The sequence below is a fragment of the Phaseolus vulgaris genome, chromosome 8 (assembly GCF_000499845.2).
Source record: "Phaseolus vulgaris cultivar G19833 chromosome 8, P. vulgaris v2.0, whole genome shotgun sequence".
Lineage (NCBI taxonomy): Eukaryota > Viridiplantae > Streptophyta > Magnoliopsida > Fabales > Fabaceae > Phaseolus > Phaseolus vulgaris.
In genome coordinates, this window is record NC_023752.2 from 56451908 (window position 1) to 56466462 (window position 14555).

The 14555-nt window shown below is 32.4% G+C and overlaps 1 protein-coding gene across 1 annotated transcript; it reads right to left on the reverse strand.

Annotated features, from left to right (window-relative positions):
• Positions 1 to 5702: 5702 nt before the first annotated feature.
• On the reverse strand, positions 5703 to 9258 carry LOC137826201 (GDSL esterase/lipase At2g42990-like). The gene is made up of 3 exons (XM_068632087.1): positions 8740 to 9258; positions 7817 to 8306; positions 5703 to 6053 (listed from the first exon to the last, which is right to left on the reverse strand). The coding sequence occupies exons 1-3, from the start codon at positions 9097 to 9099 to the stop codon at positions 5860 to 5862; spliced, it is 1044 nt and encodes a 347-aa protein (XP_068488188.1). The 5' UTR covers positions 9100 to 9258; the 3' UTR covers positions 5703 to 5859.
• Between the last annotated feature and the right edge of the window lie 5297 nt (positions 9259 to 14555).

The following is a 14555-nucleotide window of genomic DNA, read 5'->3' on the forward strand; positions in this document are numbered from 1 at the left end:
CTGGTGACACCGATCTCATTGAGAAGTATAGATATGAAACAAGTGTCAAGAAGATAAACAACCCCAAGGTTGTGTGCTTTGATTGGATGAAAAGTCAAAAGCTTGACAATGTGAGGAGGCTTCTCAAGGACCAATCACTCAGAAAGTTTCTGGAGCTCAAAGGGAACATATATCCAGATTTGGTGAGGGTTTTCTACACCAACTTGAAGTTTGAGGGAAACAACTTAGTCTCTCATGTGAAAGGTGTGGAGATGGAGATAACCCATGAGGTTTGGGCAGCTGTTGCTGGGCTTAAGTTCTCTGGATTAAGAATCAATAAAGGAAACCTTGGTGTGGTGGAAGATTTCAACAAAATCCAGTTCTACAAAAGTTGCTTGAAGAACAATCAATCTCAAGTTAGCACATGCTCGGTTGGAAGTTTGAAGCTTGATGAGAGGTTGCTTGCTCTCATTGTAACTTGGATTCTAACTCCAAGGGGGAGTAACCACTCTGTGTTGACTGAAGAAGATCTGGTTTATATCTTCTGCATCACCAAGAAAGTGAAGATCAATTGGATTCACATAATCAAAGAACATATGCAAAAAGCCATGAGGTTAGGCGATTACCACTATCCCTATGCTGTTTTAATATCTAAGTTTCTACTCTATTTTGAAGTTAATCTTGAAGATGAAACTTCTGAGCTGGTCAAGTCAACTCAAGAGTTGAACAATGGATCACTCAGCAAGATGGGCTTTACAAAAGTAGGTGGAAAGTGGATAAGTAAGGATGGTGATCATGGTGCCTCATCTAGTGGTGCTGCTCATCTTGAACAAGATGAACCTGTTGACATGGATGTTCAACATGAAGATCCAGCTGAAGATTTTCAAGATGCAGGTCCTAGTGCTGATGTTGAACATCAAGGAGGAAGAATGCAAACCATGTCTCCTTTTGAAAGACTCATGGTGAATAGGCTAGATACCTTTGCTGAAAATCAAAGGATCCTTCATGATCTGTGTGTTCGTAACTTTCAGAGGATTGACACCAGGTTTGACAACATGGATGCAAGGTTTATGACTCTGGACGAACAGATTGAAGTTGTCCAGAATCAAATCTTTGATCTTCAGTTTGCTGATGAAGAAGATTGAAAGAAAAACAACCGATTGGTCATCAAAACAATCGATTGTTTTTGGTTGTTCTCTTTTCTGGTTTTAAAATTTCTTTCCTTCTGCTGTTGTTGGTTTATTCTGATGTAATGGGAACAATGTCTTATTTTATCTCTTATCTTTGTCTATTTGTGAAGACAAATAGGGGGAGATATATGTTGTGTTTCCAATTTGTTTTAAGTTTCTGTTTTTCAAGTTGTTAAAAACAGTTTGGGTGATGTTATTTGGTTCTGATATTAGATGTTTTAAGCTTTAATTGTTTATCCGTATACTAACAGAATATCATAAGTTCAATGTATTGCTCAAAGTTCTATTGCAGGAATTGCTTCATATTTAATCAAGAACAACACAAGCATCAGGGATTTGTCTTCATCAAATAGGGGGAGATTGTTGAACCAAGTGGTGTTCAATGTTTTGAAGAATCCAAATCCTTTGAAGGATGATGAAGCCTCTACTTTGCTTGATGTTGTTGTGCTGGTTTTAGCTTTGTTCTAGGGTAGTTTAAATATTGTAATCAACCCTTAGATTAAATCTCAAAGCAATTAGCATCTCAATTTTAACAAAGCAAAATGTTTTTAAATTAAGTTGAAACAACCGATTGTTTTGTCGAAACAACCGATTGTTTACACTTAGGTGTTTTGAGAAAGTTTGAAAACTGTTTTTGAATGGTGAATTTTGTTAAGTAACAAAACAACCGATTGATTCGAGAAAACAATCGATTGTTTGTTTTGAAACCATAACAGAAAAACTGTTTTCTTTGACTGAGCTTTAAATGCTTTAACTGAATACGCTCCAGTCATTAAATGCTCTGACCAATCTGTTTTAAAGGCAATTAAGAGTTTGTTAAGATTAGATAACAAACTATATTCTTAGATATATTCTGAAAAACTTTTTTTAAGTTTTAAGAATCTTGAAACAAATTTTTGATCTAAGAGTTTTCAAAGAGTTCTGAGATTGCTTAAGAGTTGAGAGATTGATCAAGGTGCTGAATAGGATTCTACTTGTATTGATTTCAGATTTTCATCTGTAACAAGTGTAATCTTTGTAAACAGTTGAACAATTTGTGTGTGTGTTTTGCTGAGATTGGCTGTGTGTTCTTGAGGTGTTGAAGATCAGCAATCTTAGTGTTGGCCAAGGAGAGTGTGTTTCTTGAGATGTTCAAGGTCATTCTCTTGGTTGTTGTGTAAGTGATCAAGGTGTGATTGCTTAGTGGATATCCTCAGGTTTCTGAGAAGACTGGATGTAGCTCTAGTTTGGAGTGAACCAGTATAAACAACTGTGTACAATTTCTCTATCCCTAACTCTTTAATTTCAGTTTGTTTGTTGCTTGCTGGTATAAACAACCGATTGTTTCAAAGAAACAACCGATTGTTTTTTCTAGTTTTACAATTTTGCTTGCTGTTTTGGCTAACTGAATTGCTGAATCAATTGGTTTATGAAATAAGTTCATTCTAGCTTTGAAAAGTTTGCGAAAACCCCTTTAAACAATTCACCCCCCCTCTAGTTTAAAGCCATCTTTTCTAACAGTAGGCAGTAGGTAGCAAGTATCTTAATAGATAACACGTAACAGGTAGCAAGTAGCTTAACATGTAACAGGTAGCAGGTAACATGTAACTGATGATAGGTAACAATTAACAAGTAGCATCTTGCAGGTAGTTTAACAGGTAATAGGTAACAAATAGCTTAACAAGTAACAGGTAGCAGATAACAGGTAGTAGGAAATGGGTAGGTAGGTAGCTTAACACGTAACAAGTAATAGGTAATAGGTAACATGTAGCAATTAGCTTAAAATGTATCAAGTAATAGGTAGCAAGTACCTTAACAGGTAGCTTAACAAGTATCAAATAGTAGGTAGTAGGTAGTAGGTAGCTTAACAGGTAACTTAACTGGTAACAGGTAACAAGTAGCTTAATAGGTAACATGTAACAGGTAATAGGTAGTAGACAGATAATATGTAGCAGGTAGGTAGTTTAATAGGTAACGTGTAGCGGGTAGCTTAACAAGTAACATGTAATAAGTAGCAGGTAGCAAGTAACAGTAGGTAGCAGGCAATAAGTAGCTTAACAGGTAGTAGGTAGTTTAACATGTAACAAGTAACAGATAACAGGTAGCATATAATAAGTAACAAGTAGCAGATAACAACTAGTAGGTAGCAGGTAGTAAGTAGTTTAACAGGTAGCTTAATAGGTAAAAGATAAAAGGTAACAGGTAGCAGGTAGTTAAACAAGTAAAGGCAGCAAATAACAGGTAGGTAGCTTAACAAGTAACAGGTAGCTGGTAGCTTAATAGGTAACGGGTAACAGGTAGCAGGTAGCAAGTAACTGGTAGCAGATAGCAAGTAATAGGTAGTAGGTAACAAATAACAAGTAGGTAGCTTAACAAGTAACAAGTAGGTAGCGTAACAGGTAACAAGAGGTAGCTTAACAGGTAACAGGTAGCAGGTATTAGGTAGCAGGTAGCTTAACAGGTAGCATGTAGCAAGTAGCTTAACAGGTAACATGTAACAGATAGCAAGTAGCTTAATAAGTAACAAGTAACAGGTAACAAGTAACAAGTAGCAGGTAGCTTAACATATAACAGGTAATAGGTAACAGGTAGAAGGTAACAGATAGCCGATAGTAGGTAACATGTAGCTTAATAGGTAATAGATAACAGGTAGAAGGTAAGATGTAGGTAGCTTAACAGGTAACAGGTAGCGAGTAGCTTAACAAGTAACCGGTAGCAGGTAGTTGGTAGAAGATAATAGGTAGTAGGTAGACAAGTCTATGCTGAAATAATTTTAATTTAACAACAAAACGACAACTATCATTATACTGACCAAATTAGATACTATTTTATAAACTAAAAAAATATTAGTATCTAAAGTGTTTCTATTATTAATATAAATTTTTAAAAGAGTTTATAAATTGACATCTAACATTAACTATCAATGTTTTAACTACTAACTATTTTAGATTTAGTTTTTAATTAAATTAGTGACTAAGTGATTTATTTAAAATCTAAAGTAGTTAGTAGCTAAAATCTTAATAATTAATGTTAGATACTAAATGAAACATTATTTTATTTTTATTGATAATACATTTTTTATTTTTTTAGTAATAAAAAAATTATTTTAGATACTAATAATCATTTAGTTTATAATTTTTTTAACTTAATCAATATAATGAATAATTATTTTTTATTTATAAATTAATGTTTATTGATGATTTTTTTTAGTAAAATTTTTATATTTATGAAAATGCAAAAAAAGATGTACTGAGGTAGAGAAAAAAAATGTCATACATCGAATTGGGTTTTGTTTGAAATTCACGATGACCAGATTTTTACACTCATATGTAATGTAACCAATTTTCTTTATTATTCTAAACCAATTCCCATAACATTGGAATTGACATTATAGTTTCAATTTTCAATAATTTCATGTGCCAAATTGAATCCAACTTAAATGTGTTGATACTTGTGGAAGAATCTTTTGTTTCACAGGATAGGGGACCATTTAACCTATTTCTTTCACAAGTTATATATAAAGGAATTTTCCTTTTAAATTTTTTTAACTCCTCTCATTTTTTTTTCTATTTTATCTAATATTTAATTTTTTTTTATTATATTATGGACATGATGTCCTTTCTTATTTTTTCTAAAATATTTTATATACGTGAGAGACTATTTTAAATTGAAAGAGAGGTGGATGGATTATTTTTCTAAATTTTTTTGTTTTTTTATAAAATATTACTCATATAAATAGTAAATTAAACTGATTTCCTATTATATTTTTTAATTTTATACATTATTATATATTAAAATTAAAAACATATATTTCATATTAGAAATCGTATATGAAATACACAAATTCTAAAACTTTTTTATTTTCTTATTTTGACAGAATAAAAAATTTAAAAATTTAAAATATTTTATATACTATTTTACATTTAAATCTTTAAATCGTAATAGGTTGAATAAATCGTAACCATTTTTGGAAGAAACTTTCTTTTAATCCGTTTCGAGAAATTCGTTTTTACATTAGGTCCAGGAAAAAATCAATATATCAAATGAATTGTTTAATTTACTCCTCTCTAGCAAAATATAGGTGGCTGCTGTCTGAATCAGGTGGTTGTTAGGTAAATATTACTTGTTCTAGTATGACCATTTTTATGCTACTGTACCTAACTCTCCGAATTTTCAACTGTGAATATTCCTCCTTTTCATGGTTGGATTATCCAAAGTTGAACAGTTTTGAAATTTCTTTTGGCTGGTTTTCCTCCTAGTTTGAAAAAGTACTGGTTCTGCTACCTATAATTAGATTCCAAGACTATGTTTGATTGGGAAATGCAGGCTTAGAAAATCTACTATGTTCTCTCTCTCTCTCTCTATATATATATATAGTAGTTTCTATTTTAGGTGCAAGGTAGTTCAAGGATTTTGAGAGGTGCTTTGTTGAACAATGTTTGGTTTGGTTTGCAAGGTCATCAAGGTTGGCAAAGTAAAATCACCTAAAAAAAAACAAAGCAAAAAGAGATAAAGCAAGAATCAATAGAAGCGAAGAAATGAAGCACAATATAATTAACACGGGAAGGTTGTAAGTGGTGAATTTATTTGCCAACACACAAAATGTATATATATGAAACATGCATGCATGGGAACTCAATATAAAATCTAGCTATTTGTATATTTTTAATTTGCACTAAGCAAGAACATGTCATCTTCTAATGATGATCATCTAATTAAAGGCTGCTTTAAGCTTTGTAACGAGATTGGTTGAGACAATGCGATTTGTCTTCTCGGTAGGATGAAATGCATCCCAAAACACATACTTTTCAGCATCTTTGCATGTAAATGGATTCTTTTCATTGCACATGTAGCTCATCTCAAACATTCCTGTCGAACAACACGCCCTGTCTGCAACCTCATATCCTGAAATTAATTTATGTCTTTTATTATAAAATACAATAAATATGAAACAAAAATACAAATAAATACAATGAAGTAGAGAGTCTAAATATATACAGTGGTTTTTTTTGGCTTAAACAATCCATGGCCATCCATCAGAGGGTACATTGTTAAATGCTTGACAGTTATTCAAAGTATTATAATTTGGAAAATTAGCCACAAAAATACAATTATTTAATGAGTAATAGTTATCTAACACAATAGTACTTTCAATATATATATGAAATTATTGGATTGAATTTTAAACCCTAAACCTAGTAGGAATTTGATTCTGGTTGGTGATAGTGTGACCTGGTGTCCATAAATTAGTATTTATGATCAGAAGTGAAAGCATACCTAAAAGCTGTGTAGGCAGGCACACAAGCTTCAGTGGCCATAAAAATTCAGAATTAAATGCTATGTTTTCCACTCACCCTGATACATTTCTTAGATCTACTATTTCCTAATTAAATTCAAATGACTACAAACAAACAACTCTATTTATGTTATGCAACTGCTACTTATATTATTCACTAATTTATAATTTTGTTTCACAGAAGCATTATATAACATTTCTTACATGAAGTAGCTAATGAATTTATAGTCTATTATTATTTTTCTTTCATTCTCAATGCTTTAATAGTTTTATCATTTTTACCTCCTCTAATAAAATATAACAATTCAAGAATCACTAAAAGCATAGAATTGTAATTACCCAAAAAGTGTCTTTGTCTACAAAATTAAAAATCATGCAGATATCATTTATATAATTTATATTGACCAACAACTAATTTCACTAAATATTTTAAATCTAATGGCTTTTAATTAACTAAAAATTTGTTTTTTTCTACTTTCAGATAATTATTAGCTATTTAAGCATAAAATTGCCAAAGTTATCATTATTGATATTAATGGTATTAGGCATCATATTATTATAAACTCATTTATCTATTAATATAATTAATGTTCAATTTCCGTTAAATAAGGATTGATGGAAGTATAACATTTTTTAGAATATAACATTTACAATGGTATTTATTAAATCAAGAATATTAAATTTAGTAATTATTACCGTTTTAAATATTTTAATGAAATCTAATAAATATGAGAAAATTTAAATAATAAATATGAGAAAAACTGAAAAAAAAATGAATAAATATTTTTAAAATAGGTAAAATATCTAGTAAAATATATTATTAATTATTAAAATAATTATTAATAAGACACTTAAAAAGCTAGTAAAAATGAAATCGAAGAAGGAGAACATCTCTTGTAATCATCCCATTTTAATTTGAGTGAGTGGAAGAACATTCCCATATTTATACTTTTAATAATATAAATATATTTTAACTTTCTTTTGCATAATTTTATATAAAGTTATTGCTTTATATAAGGATTTGAACATCTTAATATTCTTTATATATAATTTTATGATAAAAAAAAGTATGATCGAAATTGGTGGTGGATTTTGATAAGATATGAATAAGTTTATTTCTTTATAACACATATATTAATTACATACATTTACTATTTAATATTTTTACTTGGTATAATTGAATGTTATTTTTTTTATAAACTTGAAAATGATTTCTTTTTATTTTATTTTATTTTGTTCTGTTTATGTGAGGCATTTGCAATAAGAGGAAGAAAGAAAACATAGCAGAAAACACCATAATCATCATCATCATCGTCTTCATATGCATACAAGATATAAAAAAAAAGTGAGAGTAGAAGAAGATAACACATACCATATGCAGAAGGTCTTGTAATGATATCATTGACAATAGAATATGCATTTGCCGACACTACTTTAATCTCTGGTAGTTCTTTGTTAAGCTTTGCTATCAAATTGTCCAACTTGGCATTGAAGCTCAAAGCAACGTCGTTGTATTCCTTGTTGCAAGCATGGCCCCCTTTAAAGTTCGCAGTCCTCTCTAAGGGTAGACACCCTACGGGAATAAGACCAGTTATGGACAATTTTCGTGCTCCAAGTGCGTACAATCCCCTAACAAAATTATCTGCAATACCCAATAGAAAATCTTGATACTGTGTCACGCTGTACTGTGACCTTCGGTTTGGGATTAAATAATAGTTCTCTAGGAAATCGTTGGTTCCTAGGCTCATCAAGTACAGGGCTTCCCTTATAATCTCCTTAGCTTTTTCTTCACCAACATGGCTTTTCAATTTCCCTTGGTATTCCTTGTACATCTCTAGTTCCTTCCACATTGGGATCACTTTCTGTAAGATTTAATATGAAACAAAAAAAAACATGTTATTAATTATACAACCAGACAACATAGAAGTGATTGAAGAAGGTAGAGAGGATGGAGATATTAATGATGACAGAATCAGACCAACAAAAATAATATTATAAATACTCAACATAACACTCTTGAAATGAAATCTTTAAAATATTATATCTGTGAGAGCTCCTTCAAAGAATCCCTTTAACTTGCACTGAATACTAAATGCAAATATCTGGACAAAGACATTTAAACTGTGAAAAACAACTCATGGTAAGATTTACCAAGACATACAAAAAGGTTTCTTCTTGATTTTGTGAGTTGATAAATCTGGTAAAAAAAGTAATTATTTCCTAAAAAGAAATCCGCCAACAGCAGAAGTAATTACTTTGTTTGGTGATTAAACAAATAAACGAAAAGACACTTACTAGAACATCAGCAGTGGCATTATCATAACCAGTTCCAGCAGAGGCAAAGTTAACCCCATTGGCGAAATCCTTAATGGAATAAGCAGTATCTAAGTATGCAGGAACGGTTGATTTGATGCCAAAAGCCTCAGCAATGAAATCTGGAGGGATACGACCGTTGCAGAACCGTCCCGTGGCACGACCACCTTCGAAGTCACGACCATAGGGCTTGAAGTTGCTCTTCAAAACAGTGGATAACACGTTGTTGTTCCCAGAATCCACAGAGGAGTCTCCGAAAACTATAAGAGCAGGAATATTAGCCTCAGAATATTTTACCACCAGAATTTGGGTTAAGAATAGTAATAGCCATGCGAGACTCATGATAATGTTTTGGATTGGTGTTTTGCAGAAGAATGGATAGAAAAGTTAACGGAGAAGAAGATTTTATAGTAGTGGTTAGAAATTAGATGTGTGTGATTAATTGGCTGAGAAAGTTTGGTTGCCGATTTTAATGCAATGATGATTCTTCAAAACATCTATATTTTTTTCTCTTACTTCTAAAGAAATATAAACATTAACAATTAAGTAACAGTGTCAAACTATCACCATTCATTTTAACTAGGGTTTGCATGGATTTTCATCCTTTTCTACCTAATAGGTTTATTCTCATATTTTCCAACCTAATATGTTACCCATTACTCACTAAATAATTTTGTGTGTATCATAATGATAATAATACTTTTTAGAATTTGGATACATTTACATCCACCAACCCTTGTAGTTCACAATCAATAATAATATTATTTTAATAATTTTTTATACATTTAATTATAAATTTACCCTTAAAATATAATTTTCTTAGTTTTTATAACGTTTTTTAATATAGTTTTATTACTTAAGATTTATTAAAAACTTATAGACTATGCCACTCTTTATTATGGTAAACCCAAAGTCTAATCAAATTTTATTTTAATTATCATTAAATTTATCAATTATATTTCTAAAAAATTCTCTAAAAACTTATCTAAAATGTCCTTCAACAAAAGTAAAAAAGACATTAAAAACAAAATTTTAATTAATTGAAGGGTGTTTTTTAGAATAATATAATCAATTTGGAATAAAAGTAAGTTATAAATTGTTTATATTTGAGTTAAAAGTTATCTTTTTCACTTATAGTTGAGTCCGAAAAGAATATTTTAAAAAGGTTGTGTGGACACACAAATTATTTTATATATTATTTCATAAAATTTTGCTATATGTCTAAAGTAAATTTTAAAATTAGTATTTAATATTAGTTCTTATCCGTGGTAAAAGTATTTTATATTATAATTTATGTAATATTATATTTTTCAAAACCAATTTTAACTTTTATATAATGCGACAACACGTTATTTATGCAATATTATATTTTTCAAAAACCAATTTTTAACTTTTGTATGTTAATTTAACTTATAAAAAAATAATTCGGTTTATTTTTATTTATATGAATGTTTATTGAGAAATTTCCATAATGATACAAAAGGTGTTTCTATATTCTTCTTTGGCCGGTTGGAGAGTTTGTATAGACTTGACATTTGATAGTTCTTGTTTGGCCACATTTGGAGGGGTGGATAGCCTAGTTAATAAAGAAACCCTCATTTATTTATTGATTTTTTTTTTTCAATATTTGATGAAAAATTTGGTCTTATTTATAAATATTGATATTGTTCCACACCATTGTGTTTCATCTATTGAAGTAACACTAGTAGAAAAAGTAGATTAACGATGGTTAAATTCAACATTTAAAGACGGTTCCAGAATCGTCGTTATTACGGGCGTTGTTAAAAGGTTTAGTTTTTCACGACGGTTCTGAAACTGTCGTTAAAACCCCTACTTATAACGACGGTTCTCCCACAACCGTCGTTAAAGGTGACTTTTTTTTTAAAAAAAAAAAAAAACGCACGGGGTCTAAGGAACGGTCAAGGTCGCGCGCGCGCAGGGAGTCCGTCGTGGGTCGCGGTCGCAGGCGGTGCGGTCAGCGCGCGGTCGCGGGTTCGCGCGGACGGTGCGGTCAGCGCGCGGTCGCGGGTTCGCGCGGACGGTGCGGTCGCAGTGCGGTGCGGGGTCGCGGGCGGCGCGCAGTCGCGGGTTCGCGCGGGCGGTGCGGGGGTCGCGGTGCACGGTCGCGCAGGGGTGTCGTCGCGGTGAGCGCGGGGTCACGGGTTCGCGTAATTGGCGGGGTCGTGCGGGCGGTGCGGGGTTTAGGGTCGCGGTGCGGTCGAGCGTTAGGGTTGCGGTCGCAGGTGGCAGTCGCAGTTGTGAGAAAGAAGGCACGTTTTCTGAATGAAAATGGGAGAGTGTGAAAAGTGTTTAAAAAATTTGAGTGTGAAAAGAAGCTTTTAACGACGGTTCTGGATGAACCGTCATAAAAAACCCAGCTTTTAACGACGGTTCTCGTTGTATCTCACCCATGCCACTTTTAACGACGGTTCTGGGTTGAATCGTCGTTAAAAGTCCAAAAAAAATTCGAAAAAATTACAGGATTGCCACCGCCTAGTTTTTAACGATGGTTGTCTTCAAACCGTCTTTGAAAGGTGTCGTTATTGAAGAATTTTGTACTAGTGTAAGGTCTATGTTGAACACTTGATAACATTTGGTGGCATACCCACTTAACCATGACTCTATTCCATCTCACACACCATTTAAACAAATAAACGTAATTGTTTGTTTTCCTATCGTTTAGGTCCAACTTGAAATCTAGTCAAACTTGATTTTGGTTAGTTTGAATTGTGTGTTCATCTATTACACAAACTAACAAATCTTAAGGGTGAACAATAATTTAGATAGTTAGAACTATAAAACAAGAACCAAATTAGAGATATAGATTATGTTAGGTCAACAGATAGGTTATGTTTAATTTCTATAAGTGGTTGAATTTGGATAAATTAATTGAGTTTTGAGTTACTCAACAAAAATGTGTTTCTTTTAAGATATAAAAAATTAACAAAAGAAACTTTTTTACGGGAATTCGATTAACAATAAATAACACTACAAGAAAATTATTAAATAAAAACTAATTTTAAAGACAAAAAATAATTAGTTGCTATAGTAATTAAATTAAAGACCGTTTTAAAGACTAAAAAAATTATTGATTTATAAATTAGTTTCTATTATTGATAAATAGTTTCTAAATTGGTATCTAATTAGCTAATAAGGTTTTAACTACCAAATACTAAATTTGGTAGCATCTGAGAGGCTTTGAGCGAAAAGAGTCCTTCAAGTCTAAGAAAACCCAAATTCGTTAGGGCTTGGCTAGAAGCTACAACAAAGCGAAAAAGGTTTTTGTCATGACTAAGAGCTTAGCTTGGAGCAGATCCAGAGTCAAAGGAATTCTTCATGTTTAAAAAAGATAAATTTGTTGGGTTAGGCTTAGAGAGAAGCCAAAACTCGTTGAGCTTAAATTAGGTTATGAGCCAAAAAGGTTTCTTTAAGATGAAAAGAGTCAATTTGTTGAATGGATTAGTTAAGCGCTAAGCAAATGACAAATATGAGGCAACACATCACTAAATTCTATAAATAGAGAGGTCATGATTCATAATGGGAGGTTGAAATGGAGGTGTAACTTGAGGTAGAGGAGAGCATCATCAGTTAGCACAAAACATTCAAGGCTCCATGTCCTTTGTTGCTAGTTACTCATTCAAGAGTTTCTCTGTAAGTTTTATCATGAGTAGCTAAATTTATCTTGTTAGGATTGAAGAACAATGTAATATTTCTTAATTGTTGTTATTTATGAATGTTTGTTTAATTCAGTTCGTATGATTTGATTGAATGCTTAATACTTGATATGTGAGGAATTATCATTCATCCCTTTAGAACTTGAATGATGTTGGAAAACATGTTCATTTTTTGAACTCCTTCAAATCAACCAAGTATGTTAATGTTTGGGAAAGAAATTGAATAATTGGCTTGATATGTTCATCTTAATGCAAAAATAAGCTAATTGTAAGTTAAAGAATTGATTATGATAGCATACTGTTATAGATAACCATGATTAAGGGATTAAATTGGTTTGACCATAAGGAACACTGAACTTGAAGAACAAAACATTTGTAGGTAACATCAGCAAAAGAAATTTACAAATTGATTCAATCCCAATAGTTGTTTTGAATAGATTAACTTCTCTTCCTTTTAGCATCAAGTTCCAATCTCGCTATTTATATTATCTATATTTTATCTAATATATTTAATAAATATCACCTATACAACTTAAAAATCATTATATCCTCACTTCACTTTGAAAGATATTACTAACTTGGTTATCTTTAGTCTCTATGGATACGACAACTCCTCTTATTGACTCGATCCGCTAGCCGAGAAATAAACCACGATCACTACAAGAAAATCATTAAATAAAAACTAATTTTAGAAATCAAATAATTAGTTACTACATTGACTAAATTAGAAAACATTTTATAAACTAAAAAAAATTATTGGTATCTAATGTAGTTTCTATTATTAATAAAAATTTATAAAGTAGTTTCTAAATTGGTATCTAATCATCAGCTCGCGGCATAACATTCACGAGCAATTTTCTGATCCACATGAACCGTGATAATATCACCGGCCCCATTGACAAAAACTTCATCGCTAAGTGAGCGGTGGACACTATTGCCTTAAGACGATTTATGGACGACCGACCGAGCAGTATATTAGAGGAAGTATTTGCATTAACCCACAAATACCTTATTTTTATAGTTTTACTGAGACATCCTTCTTCCCCGAACGTAGGGTATAGGTCGATGAATCCTTTGGTATCTACTCGCTCACCTGAGAATCCAACAATTTGTTTATCAAAAGGCTGAATTTTTGTTTTTAGAATTCTCATTTTCCTGAAGGTCTTCAAATAAAGGATATCCACTGAGCTTCCTTGACCCACCAGGACCTTGGTAATTGTAAACTTGTTTATTTCCATGGTAATCACCATGGGATCGTCTTGTGCTAGATCTATTGCAGTGAAGCCATCATTAGTAAAAGTAATCGGGAGCATCCTTGGTCGGTTTCGAGTAGATGTGGAGTGGGCCGACTAAATGACCCAGAGATGCTTCTTTCTGAACGAATTAGAACATCCACCTCCAGCAAAGCCTCCAGCTATTGTATTGACTTCTCATCCAGGAATGCTGAGTGACAACGGTCTAGCAATAATATTGATAACCTCTTGGACCCTTTGCCTGGTTCGGTTCTTCCTCTCAAGACTTTCACTTCATGGTCGAGTCCTTCTTACTAGGATTTCACTTCGTCCTTGTCTCATCAGACGCTGGTTGTCATCACGTCAACGTGAGTCCTCTCCTCCTGACTGATCGTAACCAAGACCTAGACTGATCCGTTCGGTACCGACCGGTACACTTATTAAATTATTGTATGTTTTCTTCTTGCTTTTTTTTATACAATAAATTAGTATTAAAGCAAGTATTTTTTTATGACCAAATAATATAGATATTTTGATCCAAAGTAATCTAGCTTTCATTAGAGAAAATTTCCAATATAAAAGAAATTTATATTTAGGAAAGAGATTATTAGTAATCATGTGTAAGTTATGTCACGATTAGGGGTGGCAAAGTGGGGCGGGTCATGCGAGCCGTCCCGCGGTCCGCTGAAAAAAATGCGGGGCGGGTTGCTTATTTCAACCCGTTGGCTCGCTTAGGCCCGTTCCACATAACCCGCAGCCTGCCAAGTGCGAAGCGGGGCGGGTTGACCCGCTTAACCCACACAACTTTAAAATGTATAAATTTTATTCTGCACCCCCATATTTTCTTCATGTAACCTCATATTTCACATTCCAAAATTTTTAATAACATCTT

Coding starts and splice junctions, on each gene's coding strand:
- LOC137826201 (XM_068632087.1), bottom strand. CDS start 9,099: ATGAGTCTCGCATGGCTATTACTATTCTTAACCCAAATTCTGGTGGTA. Junction 8,307..8,739: donor ATGCCACTGCTGATGTTCTA/GTAAGTGTCTTT, acceptor TAAATCTTACAG/AAAGTGATCCCAATGTGGAA. Junction 6,054..7,816: donor TACAAGACCTTCTGCATATG/GTATGTGTTATC, acceptor AATTAATTTCAG/GATATGAGGTTGCAGACAGG.